This window comes from Globicephala melas, chromosome 8 (genome assembly GCF_963455315.2).
Source record: "Globicephala melas chromosome 8, mGloMel1.2, whole genome shotgun sequence".
Classification (NCBI taxonomy): Eukaryota; Metazoa; Chordata; class Mammalia; order Artiodactyla; family Delphinidae; genus Globicephala; species Globicephala melas.
The window spans coordinates 7373125-7395164 of NC_083321.1; the positions used below are offsets into that span (position 1 = coordinate 7373125).

A 22040-nucleotide genomic window follows, 5' to 3' on the forward strand; every position below is an offset into this window, starting at 1 on the left:
CCCGGGGCAGCCAAAATAAATAAATAAATATTTTTTTTAAAAAAACATTCTTAGCTCAAGGGCTGTGCAAAACAATAAACCTCTGCTCAAGGGGGTTAGAATCCATTCTTTATTGAATTCTAGGATTAGAGATATTAAAAACCATTATTATTATTATTCCAGGGAGGGGCTGGAGCACTGACCAAGTACAGAGAGAAGGGAAGATCAGTTAATCTCCGGTCAAGCATTCCAGGTGAGACCTCCTTCACGGTGGACTCACAGCAACCTTTATAAATCTGTTTCCTTATCTGTAAAATGGTGACAATAATCTCCACCTTAGAGGTTGCTGTGGGGGTTGAATGAGATAGCGGAAGGTTAAGCGTTTTGTAAAATGCAAATGTTTTCACTTAATCGTTTCTAGAGATGCGTACTGGGCTCACACTAAATATGCCTCTGAAAAGCTTTTTACGAAGTTTAATGGGACACTGTCCCTTTAAATCCTCGCCAACTACCTCAAGTACTAGTCGGACGAGTCAGCACATGCGCATTCCTTAGAGGGGCTGGCACCTCAAGCAACAGCCTTCCCGGAGCCCGTAGGAGAGAGGTTAAAGGTGCTCCCACACAGAATTTATACGCAAGCGTAAATTAATATTGGGAGCCCTATATCTTGCCGAGAGCCCAGTCCCTTTTTCGCGCCTGAAGGCTCCGCCCCCGCGGCCAATCAGTAGGCCTTGCCCTTTGCAGTGACCAATGGCAGTGAGCGTGGGGCGTGGTCAGGCGTCCGGGGGTGCGGCCTGGCGCTAAGAGAAGCGGCGGGGTGAGCCGGGGGCTCTAGTGAACAGCGCAACCGGACGGGGAACGCCGGCGGCCGGCGAGTGGAGGCGGCCCGGGCCCGGCAGTCTCCGAGATGTCACGATGGCTATGGCCGTGGTCGAACTGTGTGAAAGAGCGGGTCTGCCGCTACTTGCTGCACCACTACTTGGGTCACTTCTTCCAGGAGCACCTCAGCCTGGACCAGCTCAGCCTCGATCTGTACAAGGGCAGCGTTGTCCTGCGGGATATACACCTGGAGATCTGGGTGAGGATCCAGGCCCGAGCCCTGGAAGGGTCGGACTGGGGGGCGCAGCATCCTGAGTCTCCCTGCGAAAGGGTCGGACTAGGGGACCAGGCACCGGAGTGGAGAGGCCTTGGGCGTCCGGCCCTTTCCAGGGGTCAGCTGATCGCCTCCAGAGCCAGAAGCTGGACAGAAGGGGCCCCTGCCTCTACTTCACAGGAGGAGAAACTGAAGCTGGGGAGCAGGATGTCACTTGTCTGGAGAATGCCAGAATTAGTGTATCAAATTGGGGGCCTGAGCTGAGCGTGGTGCCAAGGGGCTAAGGAGAGGGTGAGGAGGAACCTCGGAAACTAGGGGGCTCTGGTGGGACCAGGCCAGGGAAGTGACAGTTGGGGCACACAGCTGGTTAGGGAAGTATGGCAGGGGTCCAGGGCCCTGCTCTGGGCACCTGTGGGAAAGGTGCCCTGACCTCCTGACCCCACGACCCTGGCTCGGTGGGTGGCGTTCGTCTCCGGATATGGATGTCAACAACCGCGTCAGCACCCCTGTTGATCAACACGTTGTGTGACTGCCACCGCTGCCTACTTCCTGCTTTTAGGAGAATGGGATGGACTGAATGGGTGTTTGGGGAGGAGCTTGGGCATCAGCATCCCCACCTAGAGGAAAGCCCTTGAGGAAAGGTGGAGAGATCTGGCCTTAGGCAGAGAGGAGAGAGATGCTGGGGAAGCAAAGAGGAATAAGCTCTGGGTCAGAGGCCTGCGGCTGGGGGCAGTGAGGAGCTGTGTCTCACGGTTCAGCTGACCTGGGAAGTTGCAAAGGAGCCACCAGTTAGGGGCGCCAGACCAGGGCTGGCACTGGGTCAACCCTCCAGTCCAGAGCAACAGGGGTGGGCATGGGGACAGGGGCTTCGCAGTTTTCTGGGGGAGCAGACAGGGTGCCTGGCCTCAATACAGTCTGGGCAGGAGAAACTGGGCTTTAGGGTAGACCAGGTCTTCCTGAGCAAACGTGGGGCCGGCGGAAACCCCTGAGCCCAGACTTGTGGCACCTCTTGCCTGTGAATCCCAGTGCGGGAGACCTTTTCTGACCTCTGACTTCAGCCTTTTAGGCTGGCCCAGACCTCTAGGCTGCCTTTCTATACTTCCACCCGCCCTGCCCTCTGGTTGGGGATTTGAATTGGCTCCTAGCTAGGCTGCTTTCCTGCCCAGCCTCCAGGGAGGAGTTGGGCCCTGGTGGAATGCAAGTGCTTTCCCAATATGCCCGCCCTTCTCCAGGCTGCCACGCCTGCAGCCTCTCCCTTGCAGACCCCCAAAGAAGCCAAGTGCCTGGGTCTCAGTCTCAGTTCCCATAGTACACTGGGTGACTAGGCTAGTCCCTTCTCTTTAGGCCTCAAGTTTCCCCATCTGTGGATCTGTAGGTGAGGAATTTGCACGCGATGTCTGTGGGCCCTCTAACTCTGCTGCGTATTTCATTCGCGGATCCAACAGGTGTTCACTGAGGCCCTCTCTGGGTGGCACCACACAGAGCACCTGGAGTCACACAGAGAAGGCAGGTGGGCTCCTGCCCTCAGGGAGCTTCCAGACTGGTGGGGGGGCTGCTCCCCTATTTGTCACCAGGGGCTCTAGCCTTGTGCCTCGGAGAGAGTACAGCTACCCCAAGTGTTTGGAGTTGGGGGGCCCCCTCCAGCTCAGGTCAGCCCCCTGCCTGCCTCTCCTGGACACTCCCCTTAATCCACGCTCGCCCAGGTAAATGTGGGCTGCTGCTCTCTCTGCCAGGCCTTTGCATGTGCTGTGCCCATGCCTGAAATCCTGCCTTCCATCCCCTCTGCCTGGCTCCCTCCTCTTTGTCCTTCAGCTCTGCCCTCCTCTGGTTTGAAAGACTGGGCACGTTGGACTGTACGGTAATAGGGCGGGCCAAGAGTAGGGATCAGTTGAGCCAAGAGTAGGGATCAGTTGAGCAAAGGTAGGATCTTGTAGATAGCATGTGGACGGACAGGGGGAGTGAGGGTGCTCTCCGAGGTGGAACAGCCGGGCAAGGAGTGCAGCAGCCAGCGAGACAGCTAGGTTTGGGGCTTCCCTGAGCTGGCTTTGTCTCCTGCCTGCTCCCAGTCTGTGAATGAGGTGCTGGAGTCCATGGAGTCGCCACTGGAGCTGGTGGAAGGCTTCGTGGGCTCTATCGAGGTGGCCGTGCCCTGGGCCGCGCTGCTCACCGACCACTGCACCGTGCACGTGTCAGGCCTCCAGCTCACCTTACAGCCCCGCCAGGGCCCGGGTGAGGACAGAGCAAAGCTGGGGCAGGGGTAGGGGTGGGGGTGCGGGTGCAGGAGAAGGCGGTGCGAGTGGGCCTGGACACCCAGGAGCTGACTGGGCCTGCCGGCCCTGAGACCTTCTTCCTACCTGCAGGGCCGGGGGCTGCCGACTCACAGAGCTGGGCCTCGTGCATGACCACAAGCATGCAGCTGGCCCAGGAGTGCCTGCGGGATGGGCTGCCCGAGCCCTCTGAGCCACCACAGCCCCTGGAAGGACTGGAGATGTTTGCCCAGACCATTGAGACTGGTGAGCAGGCCCCGCCCGGCCACTGTCGCCCCTCCGTGGCCCGCAGGGCAAAGGCCTCAGACAGCACCCTGCCGCCTGACAGGGAAGCTCTGTCTGGCCCTTGCTGCCTGCCTGACCTGAGACCCCTCCCCACCTCTCAGTACTGCGAAGGATCAAGGTGACCTTCCTGGACACTGTCGTGAGGGTAGAGCACCCGCCCGGTGCTGGGGAGCGTGGCGTGGCGGTGGAAGCCCACGTGCAAAGGTAGGGGCGGGCTGAGCGGGGGCGCTGGCGTGAGGGGCTGCTGAGTGGCCCTGGCCCCACCTGCACCCCCAGCCTGGGCTCCTGGGAAGTGTCAGGGCAAGTCTGGGTGGGCCTGGGCTGTGGCCAGGGCAGCGGGCGGCGAACTGTGTTGTGAGCCTGGAGTGGTATCCCGGGGCCAAGTGGTAGAGGCCTAGGGTAGCTGGGCCCCCGGGGTCAGGTGACACGCTGAGGGTCTGGGGAGCAATGGCCGCGGAGGTCCAGGATGCCCTGGCTATGATGGGACGGCTCCGCAGGCCAGACTTCACTAACCCCAGACTCCTAGAACAGAATGCTGTGTGGGGAGAGGGCGGCCTGGGCAGGAGCTGATCCTACACTCCCCAGACTAGAGTACTGCGACGAGGCCGTGCGAGACCCAAGCCAGGCACCGCCCGTGGACGTGCACCAGCCCCCTGCCTTCCTCCACAAGCTGCTGCAGCTGGCGGGGGTCCGCCTGCACTTCGAGGAGCTCCGCCTACAGGTGGGCCGACTCTGGTCCGGACCGTCTCTTTCTCCTTCTAATCCCTGTCCTCTCTGGCCCTTGACCCATCTTCCCCTCTCCATCCCTTCTGACCGTCTTTGGCTGCATCTTTTCAATCCCTCCCCTCCCATGTCTTCTTGTCTCCCAGGAAGGACCCCCAGAGCCTCCCTTGCAGATTGGCAGCTGCTCAGGGTGCCTGGAGCTGACGGTGAAATTGAAGCAAAATGAGGCCTTCCCAGGCCCCAAGGTGGGTCTCCAGGCCCCTGGGGAGGAGGGATTATGCCCCATCTCAGAATCCTCCTCAGCAATGCTGATCTTCCCTGGGACAGAGCGGGGTCGTTGAGTGGGGGAAATTACTGCCTTCTAGGCAAGTGGAGAAACTGAGGCTCAGAGTGGTCAAGTTGGAGCCAGGGTCACACAGCTAGTTGGTGGCAGAGCTTAGCCTGGCGACCGGCGTCCTACCTCCTCAGGGTGAGGGCACGTGGGTGGCGGCAGTGGCTGGTGTAGGCTCCATGGTTGCTTCCTCCACCCCCAGCTGGAGGTGTGTGGGCAGCTGGGCTCCCTGCACCTGCTCCTGACCCCACGGCAGCTCCAGCAGCTTCAGGAACTGCTTGGCGCACTGAGCCTTGCAGGTGAGACCTCTGGGCGGTCCAGGGAGTGGGATGGCTGGGAAGGCACCGGCCAGACTGGACTGACACAAGGAGTTGTCCTCCCCCGTAGACCCCGAGGGCCTGGTCGACAAGCTGAACAAGAGCCGCCCACTAGGTGCTGACGATCTGTGGCTGATTGAACAGGATCTGAATCAGCAGCTGCAGGCGGGGACCGTAGCTGAGCCCCTCAGCTCAGACCCCCTTTCGAACCCCCTTGTCAACTTGGAGAGCACTGGTGGGTGTGGAGCCAGAGCCAGCAATGGGCGGGGTGTTTACTGTGGGCGCAGGAGTCAGGGGGCCGAGCCCGGCTGCCTCTGACCCCCTTCCCCTGGCCCACAGACCTCTTCTTCTCCATGGCGGGCCTCACAAGCAGCGTGGCCTCGGCCCTGTCTGAGCTCTCCCTCTCCGATGTAGACCTGGGCGCCTCTGTGCACAGCAACATGGCCTCCCGCCGGCTCTCTGCTCAGGGCCCCCCAACCGGTGAGTTCTCCAGGGGCAGGAAGAGCTGGAAGAAGGCTTGGTGCCGGTGTCACCTTTGCTACGTGCATGTGGGAGGCCTCCAGCGCTGCCTGGAGGTCCACCGTTGGTGACTTGGTTCCGTGGGAACGCTCAGGGGAGGTGGCGGTGCGATGGACAGAACCTGGGTTTTGGAGTTAGAGACCTTGGGCCGAGCACTTAAACTCAGTTTCCCCTTCCATAAAAAAGGGATGAGATCTGACCCTGCTAGGCTGCACGTTTGAGCTGATGTTTATTGAGAGATCGCACGTGTCAGGTAGTAAGTGCTTCGTCACCTCCAGTTCTTCCAGCTTCCTTGAGCGGGTTGAGTTGAGCTTGGACTCAGTGTCTGGCATAATAAGGCTTCACGTCACCCCTGCCTGGCCAAGCCCCTGGCCAGAGTCACGATCCAGCTAGGCCAGGGCTTCTCCTGGCCCCTAGGCCACTGTCTGACTGTCACTTTACCTGGGATGCCTATGAGCTCTGGGGAGCCTCTGGTGAAGCCTTTGTCCTCTCAGGCAAGACAGCCCCTGCACCCCCCTCGAACACCCTGCGCCCCGACTCGCTGCTGAAGATGACCTTGGGGGGTGTGACCCTGACCTTGCTTCAGACATCTGCCCCGTCTTCCGGACCACCTGACCTCACCACCCACTTTTTTGCGGAGTTCGATGCCACCAAGGATGGGTCCTTCGGCTCCCATGACTTCTGCCATCTCCGACCGCGCTTCCAGAGGGCCTGTCCCTGTAGCCACGTCCGGTACAAGCCCGAGGCGGGCCTGAACTAGAGGGGACTCCCTGAGCCCCTGAAGCCCACCTTCTGATGCCCAGCTTCTTCCCGTAGGCTAACGGGTGCCGCTGTGCAGCTTTCCTGGGAGCTAAGGACAAGCAGGGGCCGGCGGGTTACCAGCACGGAAGTGCACTTCGGGCAGCTCGAGGTGCTGGAGTGTCTGTGGCCCAGGGGCACTCCGGAGCCCGAGTACACAGAGGTGAGGGCTGAGAGCCAGTGTGTGCACGGCAGGGCCTAGAGGTGAGGGTGGGCTTGGGGGCTCGGCCTGACCCTGTCGTCTTCCCTGTCCCGTCCCAGGTCCTGAGCTTCCCCAGCAGCCTGCGGTCCCAGGCCTCAGCTCAGCCTTGTGCTCACCTGCACCACACGCAGACCCTGCGCCGGCTGCCCAAGGTAACCCGCCCTGCTCCAGGCCCAGGGGCCCTTGGCTGTTTCCCACGGTGTATTGCCCCCCACCGGCCTCCCCTGGTGCCTCCCTGCTCCCACCCTCCACCCGCCTTACCTGTGCTCAAACCAGAGCACACCTCCCCATCCCGGAGCCCTCGAGTACTTCCGGGCCATATACATGCCATTCTCTTAGCCCCTCTCCTGGCTCATCTTGGCAAACCCCTGCCAGCCTCCAGGGCTGGAGGTGGTAAGTATTGGGTGGTTCTCGTTAAACGGGCATGGTTGTCTGCCCCGAGCAGGCGGTGAAGGTCCCCTGGGTTCCTCACCCAAGCTCTTCTCCTTACAGCTTTGGGGGGCTCTGTGTCCTTCTGTTTTTGCTCAAGGGGAGCCCTGCCCATCCTGCCCTCACCCACCCCACAGCCCTCGCTGACCTGAGCACCCTCACCCTCAGAGCCGGCCCCGGCGCCCAACTGCCTGCCATTGTCACTCAGAACTGGCCCTGGACCTGGCCGACTTCCAGGCAGATGTGGAGCTTGGGGCCCTGGACCGGCTCGCTGCCCTGCTGTACCAGGCCACCACACCCCCTCCCGAGCAGCCGGCTGGCCTGCTGGTAAGAGGCGCAGCCAGGGTGGAGAGCAGGCCGTGGGCCCTCTGGCTCTCGGCCACAGTTGGGTGGGGGCGGGGGGGCTAGCAGCAGCTCTGACTCCCCCCTCCCACAGACAGAGCCCCCGCCAGCAGCTGAGCAGCATGCAGTGGTGCGGCTCTCGGCACCCCGGGCCACACTGCAGCTGCGCTTCCCCATTGCTGACCTGCGGCCTGAGCGGGACCCCTGGGTGGGCGGGGCCGTGCGGACCGAGCAGCTGCGCCTGGAGCTGACTGAGCCCCAGTTCCGGTCAGAGCTGAGCAGTGGGCCTGGCCCCCCAGCCCCCACCCGCCTGGAACTCACCTGCTCCGACCTCCATGGTAAGAGCCCCCCCAGGAGACAACCCCTTGGGCAGGGGGCTCAGGCCTCTAGGAGAGGTGGGCTTGGGGCCACGGAAGGGGCTGGGTCACGATGGGGGCAGACCCTGGTCCAGACCTCATCTGCTTCGTGAGGCATCAGCATTGGGTATCCCAGGGCTCCTCTGGGCAGCGGGCAGAGTGGGCCGCTTATCCCTGGGCCGCTGCAGACTGTGGGCGCGAGGGAGGGCACGGGTCTGTACACAATAAAACACAGCTGTCATGGGGGTGCTCCCACTGACCCACCTGGCCTTGAGGAAGAAATGGGGAAAGGCGGCAGTGACAACCCCCGTCCCTCCCCATCCCGTCCAGTCACCTACGAAGACGGAGAGAAGCCACCTGTCCCCTGCCTGCGGGTCTCCAAAGCCCTGGATCCCAAGAGCCCTGGGCACAAGTACTTCCTGCCCCAGTAAGTTGGGGCTCTGGGAGGAGCAGACAGGATGGGAGGGCTTTGCTACTGAGGGCAGTGGGAGGCCACTTGGGACCAGGGGCTGGGGGGCCCTGCAGGCCAGTGACAGGCCTGTGCCCTGGCAGGGTAGTGGTGACCCTGAACCCCCAGCTCGGCGCACAGTGGGAAGTGACCCTGGAGAAGGGAGAGGAGCTGGAGTTGTCGGCCGAGAATCTGTGCGAGCTTCGGGAGCCTGAGCCCTCCCCCTTCTCCTCCAAAAGGACCATGTACGAGACGGAAGAGGTGAGGTCCAAGGCCTTCTGGGTCTCACGGGAGCCACTTGGTGGCTCTGGGTCAGGGGGACAAGACCACATGGGGCACCAGAAAATGTGAACCAGCACCAGTGAGAATTTCATTTCTTCCATTGTCTCTGGTCAGTGGGGAGTCTCAGGGGGCCCAAGAGTGAGGGCAGCGCCTGGGGGACACGGGCCCTCGATGGGGAAGATCATGACCTGTCCCATCAGCCATTTATCAGCAGGGTGCATTTGGGCCTCAGGATCCTCTTCTCTGAAGGTGATGAGGGTTGAGTGAGAGGTAGTTAGGGGCCTGGCCTCTGGGCCAAACGAGCTGGGTTCGAATCCAGCCTCTGCCACTCAGTGGCTGTGTCATCTAGGGAAGTTGTCTAACCTCTTGGAGAGTTACCTACAGATGAGTTTCCTCATCTGGAAAGTGGGTATAATGACCTGTCTCATGGGCCTGTCGTGAGGATAAAGGGGTTAACCTGAACGAGGCCCTTGGAGCAGGGTTTGCATGCAGTCAGCGCCTCAGACAAGATGGCTGTCATACATCCCAGCAGAGAAGGGCTCATGTGGATGAATGAATGAATGATAGGAGTTCAGGAAGCAGACCTGGGTCAGATTCTAAGGCCAGCAGCAGGCCCTGACATCTCTCGCATCCCCTTCCCTGCTCCCACACCTAGATGGTGATTCCTGGAGACCCTGAGGAAATGAGGAACTTTCAGAGCCGGGCCCTGGCGCTGTCCCGCTGCAGCGTGGAAGTGGTCCTGCCCGGCGCCCACGTCTTCCTGCCCAGCAAGGAGGTCTACGAGAGCCTCTACAACAGGTGGCGACGTGGGCAGGGCAGGGGGTGGCAAGGGGCTGGGCCGGGCCTCCCTCACCGCCGTGGTCCAACTGCCCTTTCAGGATCAACAACGACCTGCTCATGTGGGAGCCCGCGGACCTGCTTCCCACCCCCGCGCCTGCCACTCGCCCCTCTGGCTTCCCAGATGCCTCGGGCTTCTGGCACGACAGCTTCAAGATGTGCAAGTCTGCCTTCAAGCTGGGTAGGAGGGGCGCCCTGGTGGGGCCCTGGGGCCGGGGCCGCCCTCCCAGGTCTCCTTCCCACTCGGCTCCTTGATCTCCCCCCAGACTCGGACTCGGACGACGAGGACACCCACTTCTCAGCGGGGGCATCAGGCACCCCCCAGCGCCTTGCCCCTGAGTCCCAGAGCCCTCACTCCCAGAGTACCTTCTCTACACTGGTGACGGTGCTAAAGGGTCGGATCACGGCCCACTGTGAGACCAAGGTGAGCACAGCCCAGGGGAGGTGAGCCCCTGACTCCAGAGCCCCCACTGGCAGGAGAACAAGGCCGGTGTGAGCAGCTCCAAGTGGGGAATGTGGGAGACAGAGGCCCCACCGGGGGCCGAGTGCGGCCTGTCCAGCCAGTAGCACCCACCCGCCACCCACTGACCCACCCATGCCCCCCAACCCATCCCATCACGCCCCGTCAGCCACTTACTAGCACCTGCTGTACGTACGGTACTATGCCAGGGGCCCGAATGGACACCATCTGATGCTCGGAGATAGACAGGGCAGGGATGACCCTTCCCCTCTGGCAAAAGAGAAGGTGCTGCTCCGGACCTCCCGCGCTCTGGGTAGGGGCTGAAGCCGACGCTAGTCAGGCCCGGGCTCCAAGAGGCGCCCTCCGCCCTGAGGGTGTGGGGGCTGCTGAGTGTAGCTGGTGAGGCTGAGCCACACGCTGCCTGCAGGACGAGTGCGGGAAGCGGCTGGAGGCCACGCACGGGGAGCTGGTGCTGGACGTGGAGCAAGGCACCATCTTCAGCGTCTGCCAGTACCGAGGCCAGCCGGGACTCGGCTACTTCTGTCTGGAAGCTGAAAAGGCGACACTGTACCACCGAGGTGTGAGGGCTGGCGGCCAGTCGCCGTGGGGTCTCTAGGGTACATGGGGAGGGGTGCTCCTTCGGGAGGGACATGTGCCCTGGATGGAGTGGGTGACCAGCCAGCTTGGCAGGGGGCTCACCAGATGCCTCCTCAGCGGCTGTGGATGACTACCCGCTGCCCAGTCGCCTGGAGCTGCCCACCTTTGCTCCTCCGGCCCAGCTGGCCCGAACCATCTACCCGTCGGAGGAAGGGATGACTGAGCAAGGAGGCGTGGGCCGCAAAGGCCAGGGCCGGGGCCCCCACATGCTGTCCACCGCGGTGCGCATCCAACTGGACCCTCACAGGAACGTCAAGGTACAGCCACGCCTGCTTCTGGCCCACCTGTTTGGCCAGGGCCATTGCCTCCCTGGTGCCTGGAACGCTGGGCTGCCGCCATGCTGACTGTGCCCTGCCCCCAGGAGTTCCTGGTGACACTGCGGCTGCACAGAGCCACCCTGCGCCACCACATGGCCCTGCCGGAGCAGAGCTGGCACTCCCAGGTGAGGGAGGGTCGCGTGGGGGGCGTGGGCTGGGCCAGAGCTGACCTTGGACTGGAGCCGACTTCTGGGTGGAGCCCCTGGGCAAGGGTGTGACAGACAGCTGATGGGCAGCAACTGGAGAGCTGTGCTGGGGTTGGGGGGCTTGAGGAAGAAAGAGGCCCCCTCCTCCCCTGTCCCTTTCACTCTGGCCCCCAAAGCTGTTGGAGTTCTTAGATGTCCTGGATGACCCAGTGCTGGGCTACCTGCCTCCAACGGTCATTACCATCCTACATGTACACCTGTTCTCCTGTGCCGTGGACTACAGGTACCCCGGCTCAGGGGGCTGGGGGCCAGGGGCTGGGGCCCCTGTGTAAGGAGCCTGCCCCAACCCAAATGTGGCCCACCCCTCCAGGCCCCTCTACCTCCCTGTACGTGTCCTTGTCACTGCTGAGACCTTCACCCTCTCCAGCAACATCGTCATGGACACCTCTACCTTCCTGCTCAGGTATGCGGCTCCCCCACCCGAGCTCCCCGTCCATCCCACCCCAAGTTGGCTGCAGCTGCCACTCCCCCAGGGTCCTGTGTACCTGCTGTATATCCTCAGGTCAGTCTGAGCCTTTCTGGACATTTAGGTGATCCCTCCCTGGGGAACAAGATTGGGTTTCACCTTCCCAGAGTCAGTCAGACCTTCAAATCAGAGCCTTAAAGGTGTTTGAGCTCTCTGACCTGATCACCTCACTTCTGGTGGTTGTCCTTAGGCTAGAAAGATAAGAAAGGTAGAATATAAGGCCTCTGTAGTATAATTCAAAATAGTCAAAACTTGTAAACAACTTAAATGCCCCCAAATTATGACCTCAGTCAGTAAACATGGCCCACTCAACCATTAAAGTCAAATTTAAGAATAACATTGACAAATATGGGGAAATGCCATAGTACAATATTTATATATAGATATAAAACTATATATTTTTTTCTTTTCTTTTTTAAGATTTTTGGGGGTGTGTTTGTATGCATCTCCGTGTGGCTTCATAGAAAAGACAGGGTGGAGATGTATAGCTGTCCCTTGGTATCCCACAGGGGATTGGTTCCAGGACCCCTCGTGGATACCAAAATCCAGGGGCGCTCAAGTCACATATAAAAGGGTGCAATATTTGCATATAACCCATGCACATCCTCCCATATGTATATATTTTTAATTAATTTATTTAATTTATTTATTTTTGGCTGCGTTGGGTCTTCGTTGCTGTACGCGGGCTTTCTCTGGTTGTGGCGAGCAGGGGGCTACTCTTTGTGGTGCCCTTCTCATTGCAGTGGCTTCTCTTGTTGCGGAGCACGGGCTCTAGGCGCACGGGCTTCATTAGTTGTGGCACGTGGGCTCAGTAGCTGTGGCTCACGGGCTCTAGAGTGTAGGCTCAGTAGTTGTGGCACACAGGCTTAGTTGCTCCGCAGCATGTGGGATCTTCCTGGACCCGTGTTCACTGCATTGGCGGGCGGATTCTTAACCACTGCGCCAGCAGGGAAGTCCCTCCCATGTACTTCAAATCGTCTCTAGATCGCTTAATAATACCCAACACAATGTATTGCGATGTAAGTAGTTACCAGCGCATGACAAATTCAAGTTTTGCTTTTGGGAACTTTCTGGATTTTTAAAAAAATATTTTGATCCGCGGTTGGTTGAATCCTCAGAAGCAGAACCTGCAGATATGGAGGGCTGACCGTATAAGGTGCTTTTGTCAGAATTCGGGATTAACTATATTTTTTAAATATTTGAAAGGAGCTTATGTTAGGTTGCCATTAAAATAAGGACTTATTTTAAAAGAACAATGCAGGCTGTAGGGGGAAAACAGGACATTTCCCTCCCAGGGCTGCTATGAGGCCCAGGTGAGGTGGAGAAGCTGGAAGTTTTTGGAGAAAGAGAAATGCTGCCCGGTTGCCTCGAGTGCCTGTTGTCTGGGCCTGTGGTGCAAGACTCCAGGCCCAGTCTCCCCACTGTACAGACAAGAGCACCGAGGCCAGAGAAGACCCAGCACTAGTCTTCTCTTGTGGGCTTGGGACCCCCTGTTGGTGCCCCCGCTGCCCGTCTCTATGAGCGAGCCCCACCCCTGCCAGCTCCTTCGGAGCTGCCGCCTGCAGTGGCTCCCGGCCCTTCTCAGCCCCGTTCCCCCCCAGGTTCATCCTCGACGACTCCGCCTTGTACCTGTCCGACAAGTGTGACATGGAGACCCTGGATCTGCGGCGAGGTGGGCAGGGCCTGGACTGGGCTCCCTCCCGTCTGAGGGGCTGTGGCCCCCGGCCATACCCAGAGCAGCCCGCTGTCCTCACCCAGCTGCTGGCCAGGTCCTCAGCGCCCACGCACACGTGCACGCACACAAGGGCTGCACCCAGACAAACCCTAGATTCTCGCAGCGGGGCCGGGGCCTGGGTAGGAGGAGGCAACGGGAGCCTCTCCTGCCTCTGCCTCAGATTATGTCTGTGTCTTGGACGTCGACCTTCTGGAGCTCGTGATCAAAACCTGGAAGGGGAGCACTGAGGACAAACTGGTGAGTGTGGCTGTTGCCCAGGGTCCCCCAGAGCCAGAGCAGGGACCGGGGCAAGGGAGCCTTCGGGGGATCACTTTTCCCCACGCACTGTCTCTTTGTTTCTGCTCCCTGGGCCCGGGCTCAGGTCCCAGTCACTGACAGCCCTTCCCTGTGGTTATTGGCCCTCCTGGGAAGGGCCAGACCTTTGGTGGACATCCCTCCCTATGAACCCTGCCAGCAGAGGGCAGCTGTAGCCACGAAAAAGCAGGGCCTCAGGAGTCAGCCTTTCTGGGTCTCCAGTGTCCTTATCTGTAAAAGGGAGATCCCAGGCCCCGCCTCACTGGAGACGGCGCTCAGAGTCCCTCACGCGGGAGTGCACTCTTGCTTCCTCAGGCGGCCCTGGGCGAAGCCCCTTTTACTCTCTAGGCTCAGTTTGCCCATGTGTTCAAAGGGTAGTTGGCTGACCGCCCCAGGCTGACCGCCCCAGGGGAGACCTGGCCCAGTCCTGTCTAAGTCTGGTGGGGCTAGAACCCAGGCTGATACCCGCCCCCAACCCCGCAGAGCCAGCCACTCTTCGAGCTGCGCTGCTCCAACAATGTGATGCACGTGCATAGCTGTGCTGACTCCTGCGCCCTGCTGGTCAACCTGCTCCAGTATGTGATGAGTGAGGGCGACCTGCACCCCCCTCCCCGGCCCCCCAGCCCCACGGAGATCGCTGGTCAGAAGGTACAGGTGAGGCCTGGCCGTACAGGCCACCAGAGCCCTGCCCAGCCCCCTCCCCGCCATGGCCGCCAGGGACCTGGTGATGGGGGAGCCCTGGGGCCCCCCTCCCTCCTGACACGCATTCACCAGTCCTCCCCTGCCTGGCGCAGCTCTCGGAGAGCCCTGCCTCCCTGCCCTCATGCCCCCCAGTGGAGACAGCCCTCATCAACCAGCGGGACCTGACCGACGCCCTCCTGGACACGGAGCGCAGCCTGCGGGAGCTGGCCCAGGCTTCAGGTGGGCTCAGGCTGCTTTGCGGCCAGCAGACACAATCAGACACCCACATCGGGCATCGCCCTAAGCCAGCCTCTTTCTCCCCCACAGGGAGCCCCTTCTTTCAGGCCTCTCCAGTGTCAGTCTACCTATTCCCAGGTGAACGGAGTGGGGCCCAGCCCCCCTCGCCCCTGGTTGGGGCCCCCACTGGCAGCTTGGGGTCCCACTCAGAGGCCAAAGAAGAGGAGAAGGAAGAGGAGGGGGATGGAGACACTCTGGACAGCGATGAGTTTTGCATCCTTGACGCTCCTGGCCTGGGCATATTGGTGTGTGGTGGGCAGGCTGGGCAGGGGCCTGGAAGAGGGTGGCTCAGTTCTAGGCCCTTCTAGAGCTCCCACTGTGAGAGAGGCAGGAGGTGGTCAGTATCAGTGGGGAAGTGGGGTTGGGTCCCTGGGGAGGCAGCCCTCACTCTGGGCTTTGAAGGAGTTGACGGATTTCCAGAGGAAGTGACAAGGCATGGAGTCCTGGGCAGAGGGACTGGGACATTCAAGAGTAGGGAGGGGGCTCCCCTGGTGGCGCAGTGGTTGAGAGTCCACCTGCCGATGCAGGGGACACGGGTTCATGCCCCGGTCCGGGAGGATACCACATGCCGCGGAGCGGCTGGGCCCGTGAGCCATGGCCGCTGGGCCTGCGCGTCCGGAGCCTGTGCTCCGCAACAGGAGAGGCCGCAGCAGTGAGAGGCCCGCGTACCGCAAAATAAATAAATAAATAAATATGAGTAGGGAGGGATAGGAGCAGGGCAGGTAGCGGGAGAATGAGGAGAACCACCTGGCTGCAACGGTGCTGGCCTCCTGGCCCCCAAATGCCAGTGGGAATGACGTCCAGACTCACTGTCACACGCAAGCCAGACCTGACAGGGCCGACAGGAGCAAGGGGCACTCAGGCTCCTCAGGATAATTGCCCGTGAGAATCATCTTTTGTGAAAAAAGGGAGAGAGATGCGAGGATGAGGGATAAACAGGTGGCCTGGACTGGGGAAAGCTTCTGTGGCCTATATGTTCACTTGGCCTCCTTCCTGCAGCCCCAAGATGGGGAGCCTGTGGTGACACAGCTGCATCCAGACCCCATCATAGTGCAGGACGGGCACTTCTCACAGCCGCTGGGCAGCACAGACCTGCTGCGGGCACCTGCCCACTTCCCAGTGCCCAGCAGTCGTGTGGTGCTGCGTGAGGTCTCCCTCGTCTGGCACCTCTATGGGGGCCGAGACTTTGGCCCCCATCCCGGACACAGGTGAGAAGGAGAGGGCGCAGGTGGCAGCTGTGGCAGTGGGGCCCCCAGGAGATGAGGCCCGGGCTGGGGTCCAGTTCTGACCCTCAGCAGCTGGTAACCTTGAGCCAGATCCTCACCTTCTGGCCTTATTAACTCTTCCTCTTCCCTTGCCCCGCCTACCTCCCAGGAGAGGGTCTCTTGCCCCAGGCTGAAAGTCCTGCTGTGATGGGAGGGAATGAGGAAAGGGGCTTCCCCTGAGTCAGCGTGTCCCTTGTTCCTCTTCCCAGGGCAAGAGCAGGCCTCACAGGCCCCAGGAGCTCCCCTTCTCGCTGCTCCGGCCCCAACCGGCCCCAGAACTCCTGGCGTGCGCAGGGGGGCAGTGGCAGGCAGCACCACGTCCTCATGGAGATCCAGCTCAGCAAGGTGAGGCCAGCCGGGGTGGGGCACCGGGACAGGCCCTCGTGTCCCTGCCGCTCAGCTAGCGCTCACTCCACGGGAACTCCTGCGGGCCCCTGCTCCTGTACTAGGTCAGCTGCTGCCATGCTGTTCCAGATGCTGGATGTAGTGATGAGCAAAGCAGACAGAAACCCTGCCTTCCTGTCCCTTGTATCATAGTGGAGGGAGCCCAGTAAGACTATATATATACAGACGCTCAGATGTGATAAACACTCAGGGAACGTAAACAGAGGGGGCACAGGGAGTGCTGGGGAGGGCCGGAAAGCCCTCGTGAAAATGTGCCGTTTTGCACAAAGATGTGAGGCCACAGTGAGCCAGGGAGAGGTTTTCAGGCAGAGGGCACAGCGTGAAGGCCGCAAGCTGGGAGCATCCCTCGCGTGTCCCAGGAGCAGCAAGGAGGCCAGCGAGACTGCAGCTGAGGAGGGAGGAGGGCAGTAGGAGGCGAGGCCAGAGATCCAACCCAGACCAGGCCGCGTAAGGCCCTGTAGACCACGGATGGTTTTGGTTTTTACTAGAGGGACGGTGGAAAGAACCACGGGCTGGGCTGCTGGACTGAATGTGCGTGAGGGAGAGAGCAGGCCGGGCTGACCTGAGAAATTGTGCAGGTCAAGTGCCGCTTACTGAGAGTGAGCCCACACAGACCCACTCCCTGAGCTGGTAAGGGCGCTTGTGCTGAGAGGACTCGGGGATGTGCTTCAGAGTGGTGGCCGGGGCTCCTCGGACACCCGACGGGCCGGGGAGCCAGTGCCAGCGCCAGGTGAGGGGGAGACAAGGCTGGGGCGAGAACCCGCCGGTGAGGGAGGCTTTGACCTGTCAGGGGCAGGAGAGAGGCCAGTGTACTCCAGGTCAAGGGCAAGGGCCGAAAGCGGGCTTTGGAGGGGGAAGCACGGCCTCGCCAGGCCACAGTGAGGAGTTTGCAGGGCGCCAGGTGGGTGGGCAAACGCTTTACAAAGATCCCTCTGGGTGGGTGGAGAGGGGCTGGAGGGGACGAGCAGGGGGGCCGGGCAGGGGATGGGTGACGGCAGCTCCGAGACCAGGTGCAGCTGTGGCGGTGACAGAAGTGCGGTGGGACTGGAGAGATGTTCTCGGGAAGCAAAACTGACAGCTGTGGTGATAGAGAGATTGCAGCGGGAGGACCGAACCAACGTTTGCACTTAGGGTCATAGGGGCACAGGTGCCACTCGGGTGGCGGGAAGGCTGGGAGATCGGGGGCAGGTGGATTCTCGGGAGGCAGTCAGGGTTCATCGTGGCCGTGGGGCGTCTGAAGTGCCTGTGGCACAGCTGTGTGGAGGCGTCCAGGTGGCAGCCGCTGTAGGACTGAGATTGGGCTGGGAGAGGAGGGGCCTGGGGTGAGCCCCCTTCGCTGTGCAGCCCTGCCTGCCGCTCAGGCCTCTGTCCGCCCCGCAGGTAAGCTTCCAGCATGAGGTGTACCCGGCAGAGCCAGGCCCCGTAGCCCCCGGCGAGGAGCCCGAGGAGCAGCCGCTGTCCCGCCAGGTGTTCATCGTGCAGGAGCTCGAGGTCCGAGACCGGCTGGCCTCCTCCCAGATCAACAAATTCCTGTATTTACACACGAGTGAGCGGATGCCACGGCGCACCCACTCCAACATGGTACAGGCCTTCCGCACGGTCCACCCTGAGCAGGGCACACGCATGCTCGCGCGCACACACATGCATGTACACATACAGACCCCGGGTGTCTGTGAGCCTGGGAGGGGGGCGGGGCCCAGGCGGGCTTAGCTGAGGGAACAGCGTGTGCAGGACCAACTGGGGGAGCAGTGGGGGCCGGGGGCCTGAGCTCACCCTCTGCCTTCAGCTCAAGATCAAAGCGCTGCACGTGGCCCCCGTGACCAACCTGGGTGGGCCCGAGTGCTGTCTCCGCGTCTCACTGCTGCCCCTGCGGCTCAACGTGGATCAGGTGAGTGGGCTGCCTGGGGGCAGAGCCTGAGGTGAGCCCACTGCCTCCGGGCCTCTGAAGCTGACCTGCTCCTTCCCCCGGCAGGATGCTCTACTCTTCCTCAGGGATTTCTTCACCAGCCTGGCGGCCAGCATCAACCCTGTGGTCCCGGCGGAGACCTCCGCTGAAGGTGAGCAGCTGGGCAGGGAGGGGAGGGTCCGGGCCTCCTGCCTCACAGCCATGCCTGGGCCCATCCCTGGTCTGTCCCCCGCCTCTCCTCCAGCTCACCCTGAGACCCCAGTCCAGCCCAGCGGCCCCCAGGAAGGGCAACCCGAGGGTGTGGAGACCACCAGCTCCCAGGAGGCCGCAGGCGGTAGACACGGCGCCTCCCCTGCTGAGCAGCAGCCCATCTACTTCAGGTAGGGCCTTGGGCTGGGGGCCCCGGGCCAGGCTGCAGGGATCAGGCCAGTGACCACAGGACCCCTTTCCCCACTCCCCACCCAGGGAGTTCCGCTTCACGTCCGAGGTGCCCATCTGGCTGGATTACCACGGCAAGCACGTCACCATGGACCAGGTGGTAAGCGGGCTGTCAGGTCCCCATTCTGCCCAGGTGTGGCCCGCTCTTTGGAGGCCAGGGGGCCAGGGCTGTGTCCAGGCACCGTCGGCTACCGTCAGCCTCTAGTGGCTCCTGTGAGCTGGCCGGGTCCCTGGGTCCCATCGCGTAAACTCCAACCCCTCCTCCCTCCCCAGGGCACTTTCGCAGGCCTCCTCATAGGCCTGGCCCAGCTCAACTGCTCCGAGCTGAAGCTAAAGCGCCTGTGTTGCCGGCATGGGTGAGCCTCCAGGCCTCTCTCAGGGCCCTTTCTCTGTTCCTGGCTGTGGCCTTGGCCAAGACATCACCCCTCTGGGACCTCAGTTTTGCTCTGTGAAATGGCCACAGTCAATCCCTCCGTAGGGGGCTGGGTGGAGCCGTGGGGAGTGTTGGGGTGCCTTGGGTCCTTCTGGCCCTGTGACCCCTCAGCGTGTGGCTCTGCCCCACCCCACCCTCCTCTTCTCTCCCCTTCCTAGGCTCCTGGGTGTGGACAAGGTGCTGGGCTATGCTCTCAACGAGTGGCTGCAGGACATCCGAAAGAACCAGTTGCCTGGCTTGCTGGGGGGCGTGGGCCCCATGCACTCTGTTGTCCAGCTCTGTGAGTATCTGACTTTGGGGGCTCTTGAAAATGCCATACTCTTGGGCAGCCTAGAAGCCGCTACTGGGAATAGGTGGAAGAGTTCCCACAGCAGGGTAGGTGGGGGCAGCCTTGGGCATCTCTGACCACCCCGTCCCCCAGTCCAAGGGTTCCGGGACCTGCTGTGGCTGCCCATCGAGCAGTACAGGAAGGATGGGCGCCTCATGCGGGGGCTGCAGCGGGGGGCTGCCTCCTTCGGCTCATCCACAGCTTCAGCCGCCTTAGAACTCAGCAACCGGCTGGTGCAGGCTATCCAGGTGAGTGGGCCCCCAGCGTCCAGGCCATGCAGGGGCCCAGTTCCATCCCCAAAGCTCTACCGAGGGTAGGCCACCTGGGAATGTGGTATCTTTCGAGGAACAGTCACGGAGAAAAGAGGCCGACTGACTGGCTTGGGGCCCACCGTGGCTCCCATGTGGGAGGGTGAGTGCCCCCAGGCTTTAGAGCCCACTGGGTCTCTCGTCATGGCTGTGTCCTGAAGGGGAGGGAAGGGGGCTGGCTCTGTTTACCGACAAAGAAACAGGCCCAGAGACTGGCCCTGGTTCAGTCAGACCTCACGCTTCGCCAGGCCCAGACGGGAAGGCAGGGGTTATCCTGTGAGCAGTTGCAGTTGAGTGCCCTGGGTTCTGGAGCAGAGGGGGCCGACAGGCAGGTGTTTGTGGTCAGTCCTAGGAGGCGAAAGCGTTTGTGGCCAGTCCTCGGAGGTGAGGAGTGAGCTTGCAGATGCACTGGGGGGTGGGGGCAGGGTCTCTAGAGAGGAGGCTGGAGGGATCAGCAGGCATCTGAGGGCCACCCCCAAGGCATTAGCTGGGGTGTAGGACAGCCAGGTGAGGAGGTTGGGGGGGAGGGAGTGACACTGGGGGCGAGAGAACAGAGGAACCAGCGGGCAGAGGGTCACACTCAGTGATGGCTTAGTGATCTGTGGGGATGGGTCAGGGGAACCCAGGCTTCCGCCAGGGCCGCCCCTGGAGCTGGCAAGGAGCAGGAGGAGGAAGGTCGTGTGCTGAGCTCGGGCTGCATCTGTGGCACCCACAGGCGGGCAGGGTGCCGGGTGTGGTGGTCAACAGGAGAGGGGTGGGTCCAGAGGACATTAGAAGAGTCCCCTCAGGAGGCATGCAGTCCACCTGCAGCCCCCTGGCCTGGGTGGTGGGAGCTTGGCAGGACCCCAGGAGCAGCACAGTGAAGCATGGATGCGGGGAACGCAGGGTTTGGGGGGGTGGGCTCCCACCCGGTCGTAGGTGCTTAGGCCCCCTCTCCTCATCTGGTGCCCGCCGTGCTCCCCCAGGCCACAGCCGAGACGGTGTATGACATCCTGTCCCCGGCAGCGCCCATCTCGCGCTCCCTGCAGGACAAGCGCTCTGTGCGAAGGCTGCGGAAGGGCCAGCAGCCGGCCGACCTTCGGGAGGGCGTGGCCAAGGCCTACGACACAGTTCGAGAGGTAACGAGGCCCAGCCCTGCTCCCATTCCTTCCCCATCCTCCCCCCCGCCCCGGCCCTCCCGCAGAGACCCCGGCACTGACCTCCAACCTCCGCAGGGCATCCTGGACACAGCTCAGACCATCTGCGAGGTGGCGTCTCGGGGCCATGAACAGAAGGGGCTGACAGGCGCTGTGGGGGGCGTGATCCGCCAGCTGCCCCCAACGGTGGTGAAGCCCCTCATCCTAGCCACAGAGGCCACGTCCAGCCTTCTGGGGGGGATGCGCAACCAGATCCTCCCTGATGCGCACAAGGACCACGCTCTCAAGTGGCGTTTGGACGAGGCCCGGGACTGAGCCCCAGGCGCCCGGGACCCCAGGGCGCGGCCTGCCCACCCCGCCCAGCCCGCCCAGTGGCACTTGCTCCCGCGCCTCCCGAGAGCTGGGGCCCACAGCTGGACGGGCCAGGCCTTCAGGGGAGGGACTGGGAAGGACCCTGATTGGCGCACCCACTGCCAATCGCCGTGAGAGTGGAGCCTCCCTGCCTGGGCCCTCGGCCCTGCCTCTGCGCTTTTCCTCTGGAGAGAAAGGACGCTGCCCCCACCCCACCCCACCCCCAGGCCCACACTGCTGCCTTGTTCCAGGGTGGAGGCTCTTGGATCAGCCAAGCGTTTTTCTGTGTCTCGGGGGGAGACGGGGGAATGGACACCTCGTGGTTCAATGTATTTTTAAGCTCCTTGAGTGTGTGGGTCAGTGTCTGCATGCCGTGGAATAAACTGCCCACCGCCAGCACCCCCCATCCTGTGTACCTGCACTGCCCAGCCTCAGCCTTGACCGTGACTCGCCCATCCCCACCTCTGCACCCAGCACCTCCCCTGTCACCACCAGAGGTTGCCACAGCCTCTCCGCCCACTCAGCAGGTTAACAGTCCACTACCACCCTACCCGCCGCTCCTACCTACCCAGTCACCTGCCCACCTCTGCGCTCCTTCCCTCGGCTCCCCTGCCGCTACGCCGGGGGCTCCTCGCCACACTCCCGGGGGACCACCACCCTGGCCCCACTTCTGGCGTGGCTGGCATGGGGTGGAGGGGGGAGGAGGAATGGTCCTTGAAGCCCACCTCACCCAGACCACGTTTCTTGGCCCTATGCCTGAAAGAGCTTAGGATCCTACCCTACCTGGGGCCAGGTGTGAGGTGCGCTGGGAGGACGCTGGACCAGAGTAAAGGGTAGGGCTGTGGAGTGCCCCTGGGAGGCTCAGACTCTGACCTTGTGACCTGAGGCCACGCCCTTGGTCCCTGAGCCTCAGGTCCCTCCCGGTAATCCCTGCCCAGCTGACCCAGGGACCACGAGGGTCAGTGATGCCGTTCCTGGAAGGCTGGGCCTTCTGAAGGCTGCCGCTGCCTTCCCTAGCAGAAGCTCTTCAGGTGACTGGAACCTCTGCCCTGGGGTCCCAGCTCCAGGCCGCTGGAGGGGGAGGGGCGCTGGGGGCAGGACTCTGGCTGGAAGGGGTCCTGACAGTGATGTTTGCACAGAAGTTCACAT

The 22040-nt window shown here is 61.9% G+C and overlaps 1 protein-coding gene across 4 annotated transcripts; it reads left to right on the plus strand.

Annotated features, from left to right (window-relative positions):
• The first annotated feature begins 569 nt into the window (after window positions 1-569).
• Window positions 570-21182, plus strand: ATG2A (autophagy related 2A). 4 transcript variants are annotated; one of them, XM_060302952.2, is made up of 42 exons: window positions 983-1057; window positions 2518-2582; window positions 3139-3301; window positions 3433-3585; window positions 3726-3828; window positions 4210-4345; window positions 4494-4592; window positions 4881-4977; window positions 5066-5230; window positions 5335-5475; window positions 6009-6246; window positions 6331-6475; window positions 6574-6666; window positions 7112-7270; window positions 7380-7623; window positions 7972-8068; window positions 8194-8350; window positions 9027-9169; window positions 9250-9389; window positions 9475-9632; window positions 10096-10246; window positions 10359-10582; window positions 10687-10767; window positions 10965-11071; window positions 11159-11251; window positions 12916-12986; window positions 13210-13286; window positions 13827-13997; window positions 14138-14264; window positions 14352-14566; window positions 15321-15529; window positions 15796-15931; window positions 17372-17572; window positions 17778-17879; window positions 17964-18048; window positions 18142-18277; window positions 18363-18435; window positions 18609-18691; window positions 18927-19048; window positions 19190-19344; window positions 20370-20522; window positions 20619-21182. In XM_060302952.2, the coding sequence occupies exons 3-42, from the start codon at window positions 3163-3165 to the stop codon at window positions 20853-20855; spliced, it is 5616 nt and encodes a 1871-aa protein (XP_060158935.1). In that variant the 5' UTR covers window positions 983-1057; window positions 2518-2582; window positions 3139-3162; the 3' UTR covers window positions 20856-21182. The 4 variants fall into 4 exon arrangements, with proteins under 4 accessions (XP_060158936.1, XP_060158934.1, XP_030689554.2 ...); XM_060302951.2 differs by lacking the exon at window positions 2518-2582 and having other exon boundaries at window positions 571-1057; XM_030833694.3 differs by lacking the exon at window positions 2518-2582 and having other exon boundaries at window positions 572-1057; window positions 10383-10582.
• Window positions 21183-22040: the final 858 nt, after the last annotated feature.

Excerpts from the sequence above, each read along its gene's own strand:
- ATG2A (XM_060302951.2), top strand. The coding sequence starts at position 887 with ATGTCACGATGGCTATGGCCGTGGTCGAACTGTGTGAAAGAGCGGGTC. Across the intron at positions 18,049-18,141 it reads GGCGGAGACCTCCGCTGAAG|CTCACCCTGAGACCCCAGTC; the intron begins GTGAGCAGCTGG and ends CCTCTCCTCCAG. Across the intron at positions 18,692-18,926 it reads CGCCTGTGTTGCCGGCATGG|GCTCCTGGGTGTGGACAAGG; the intron begins GTGAGCCTCCAG and ends TCCCCTTCCTAG.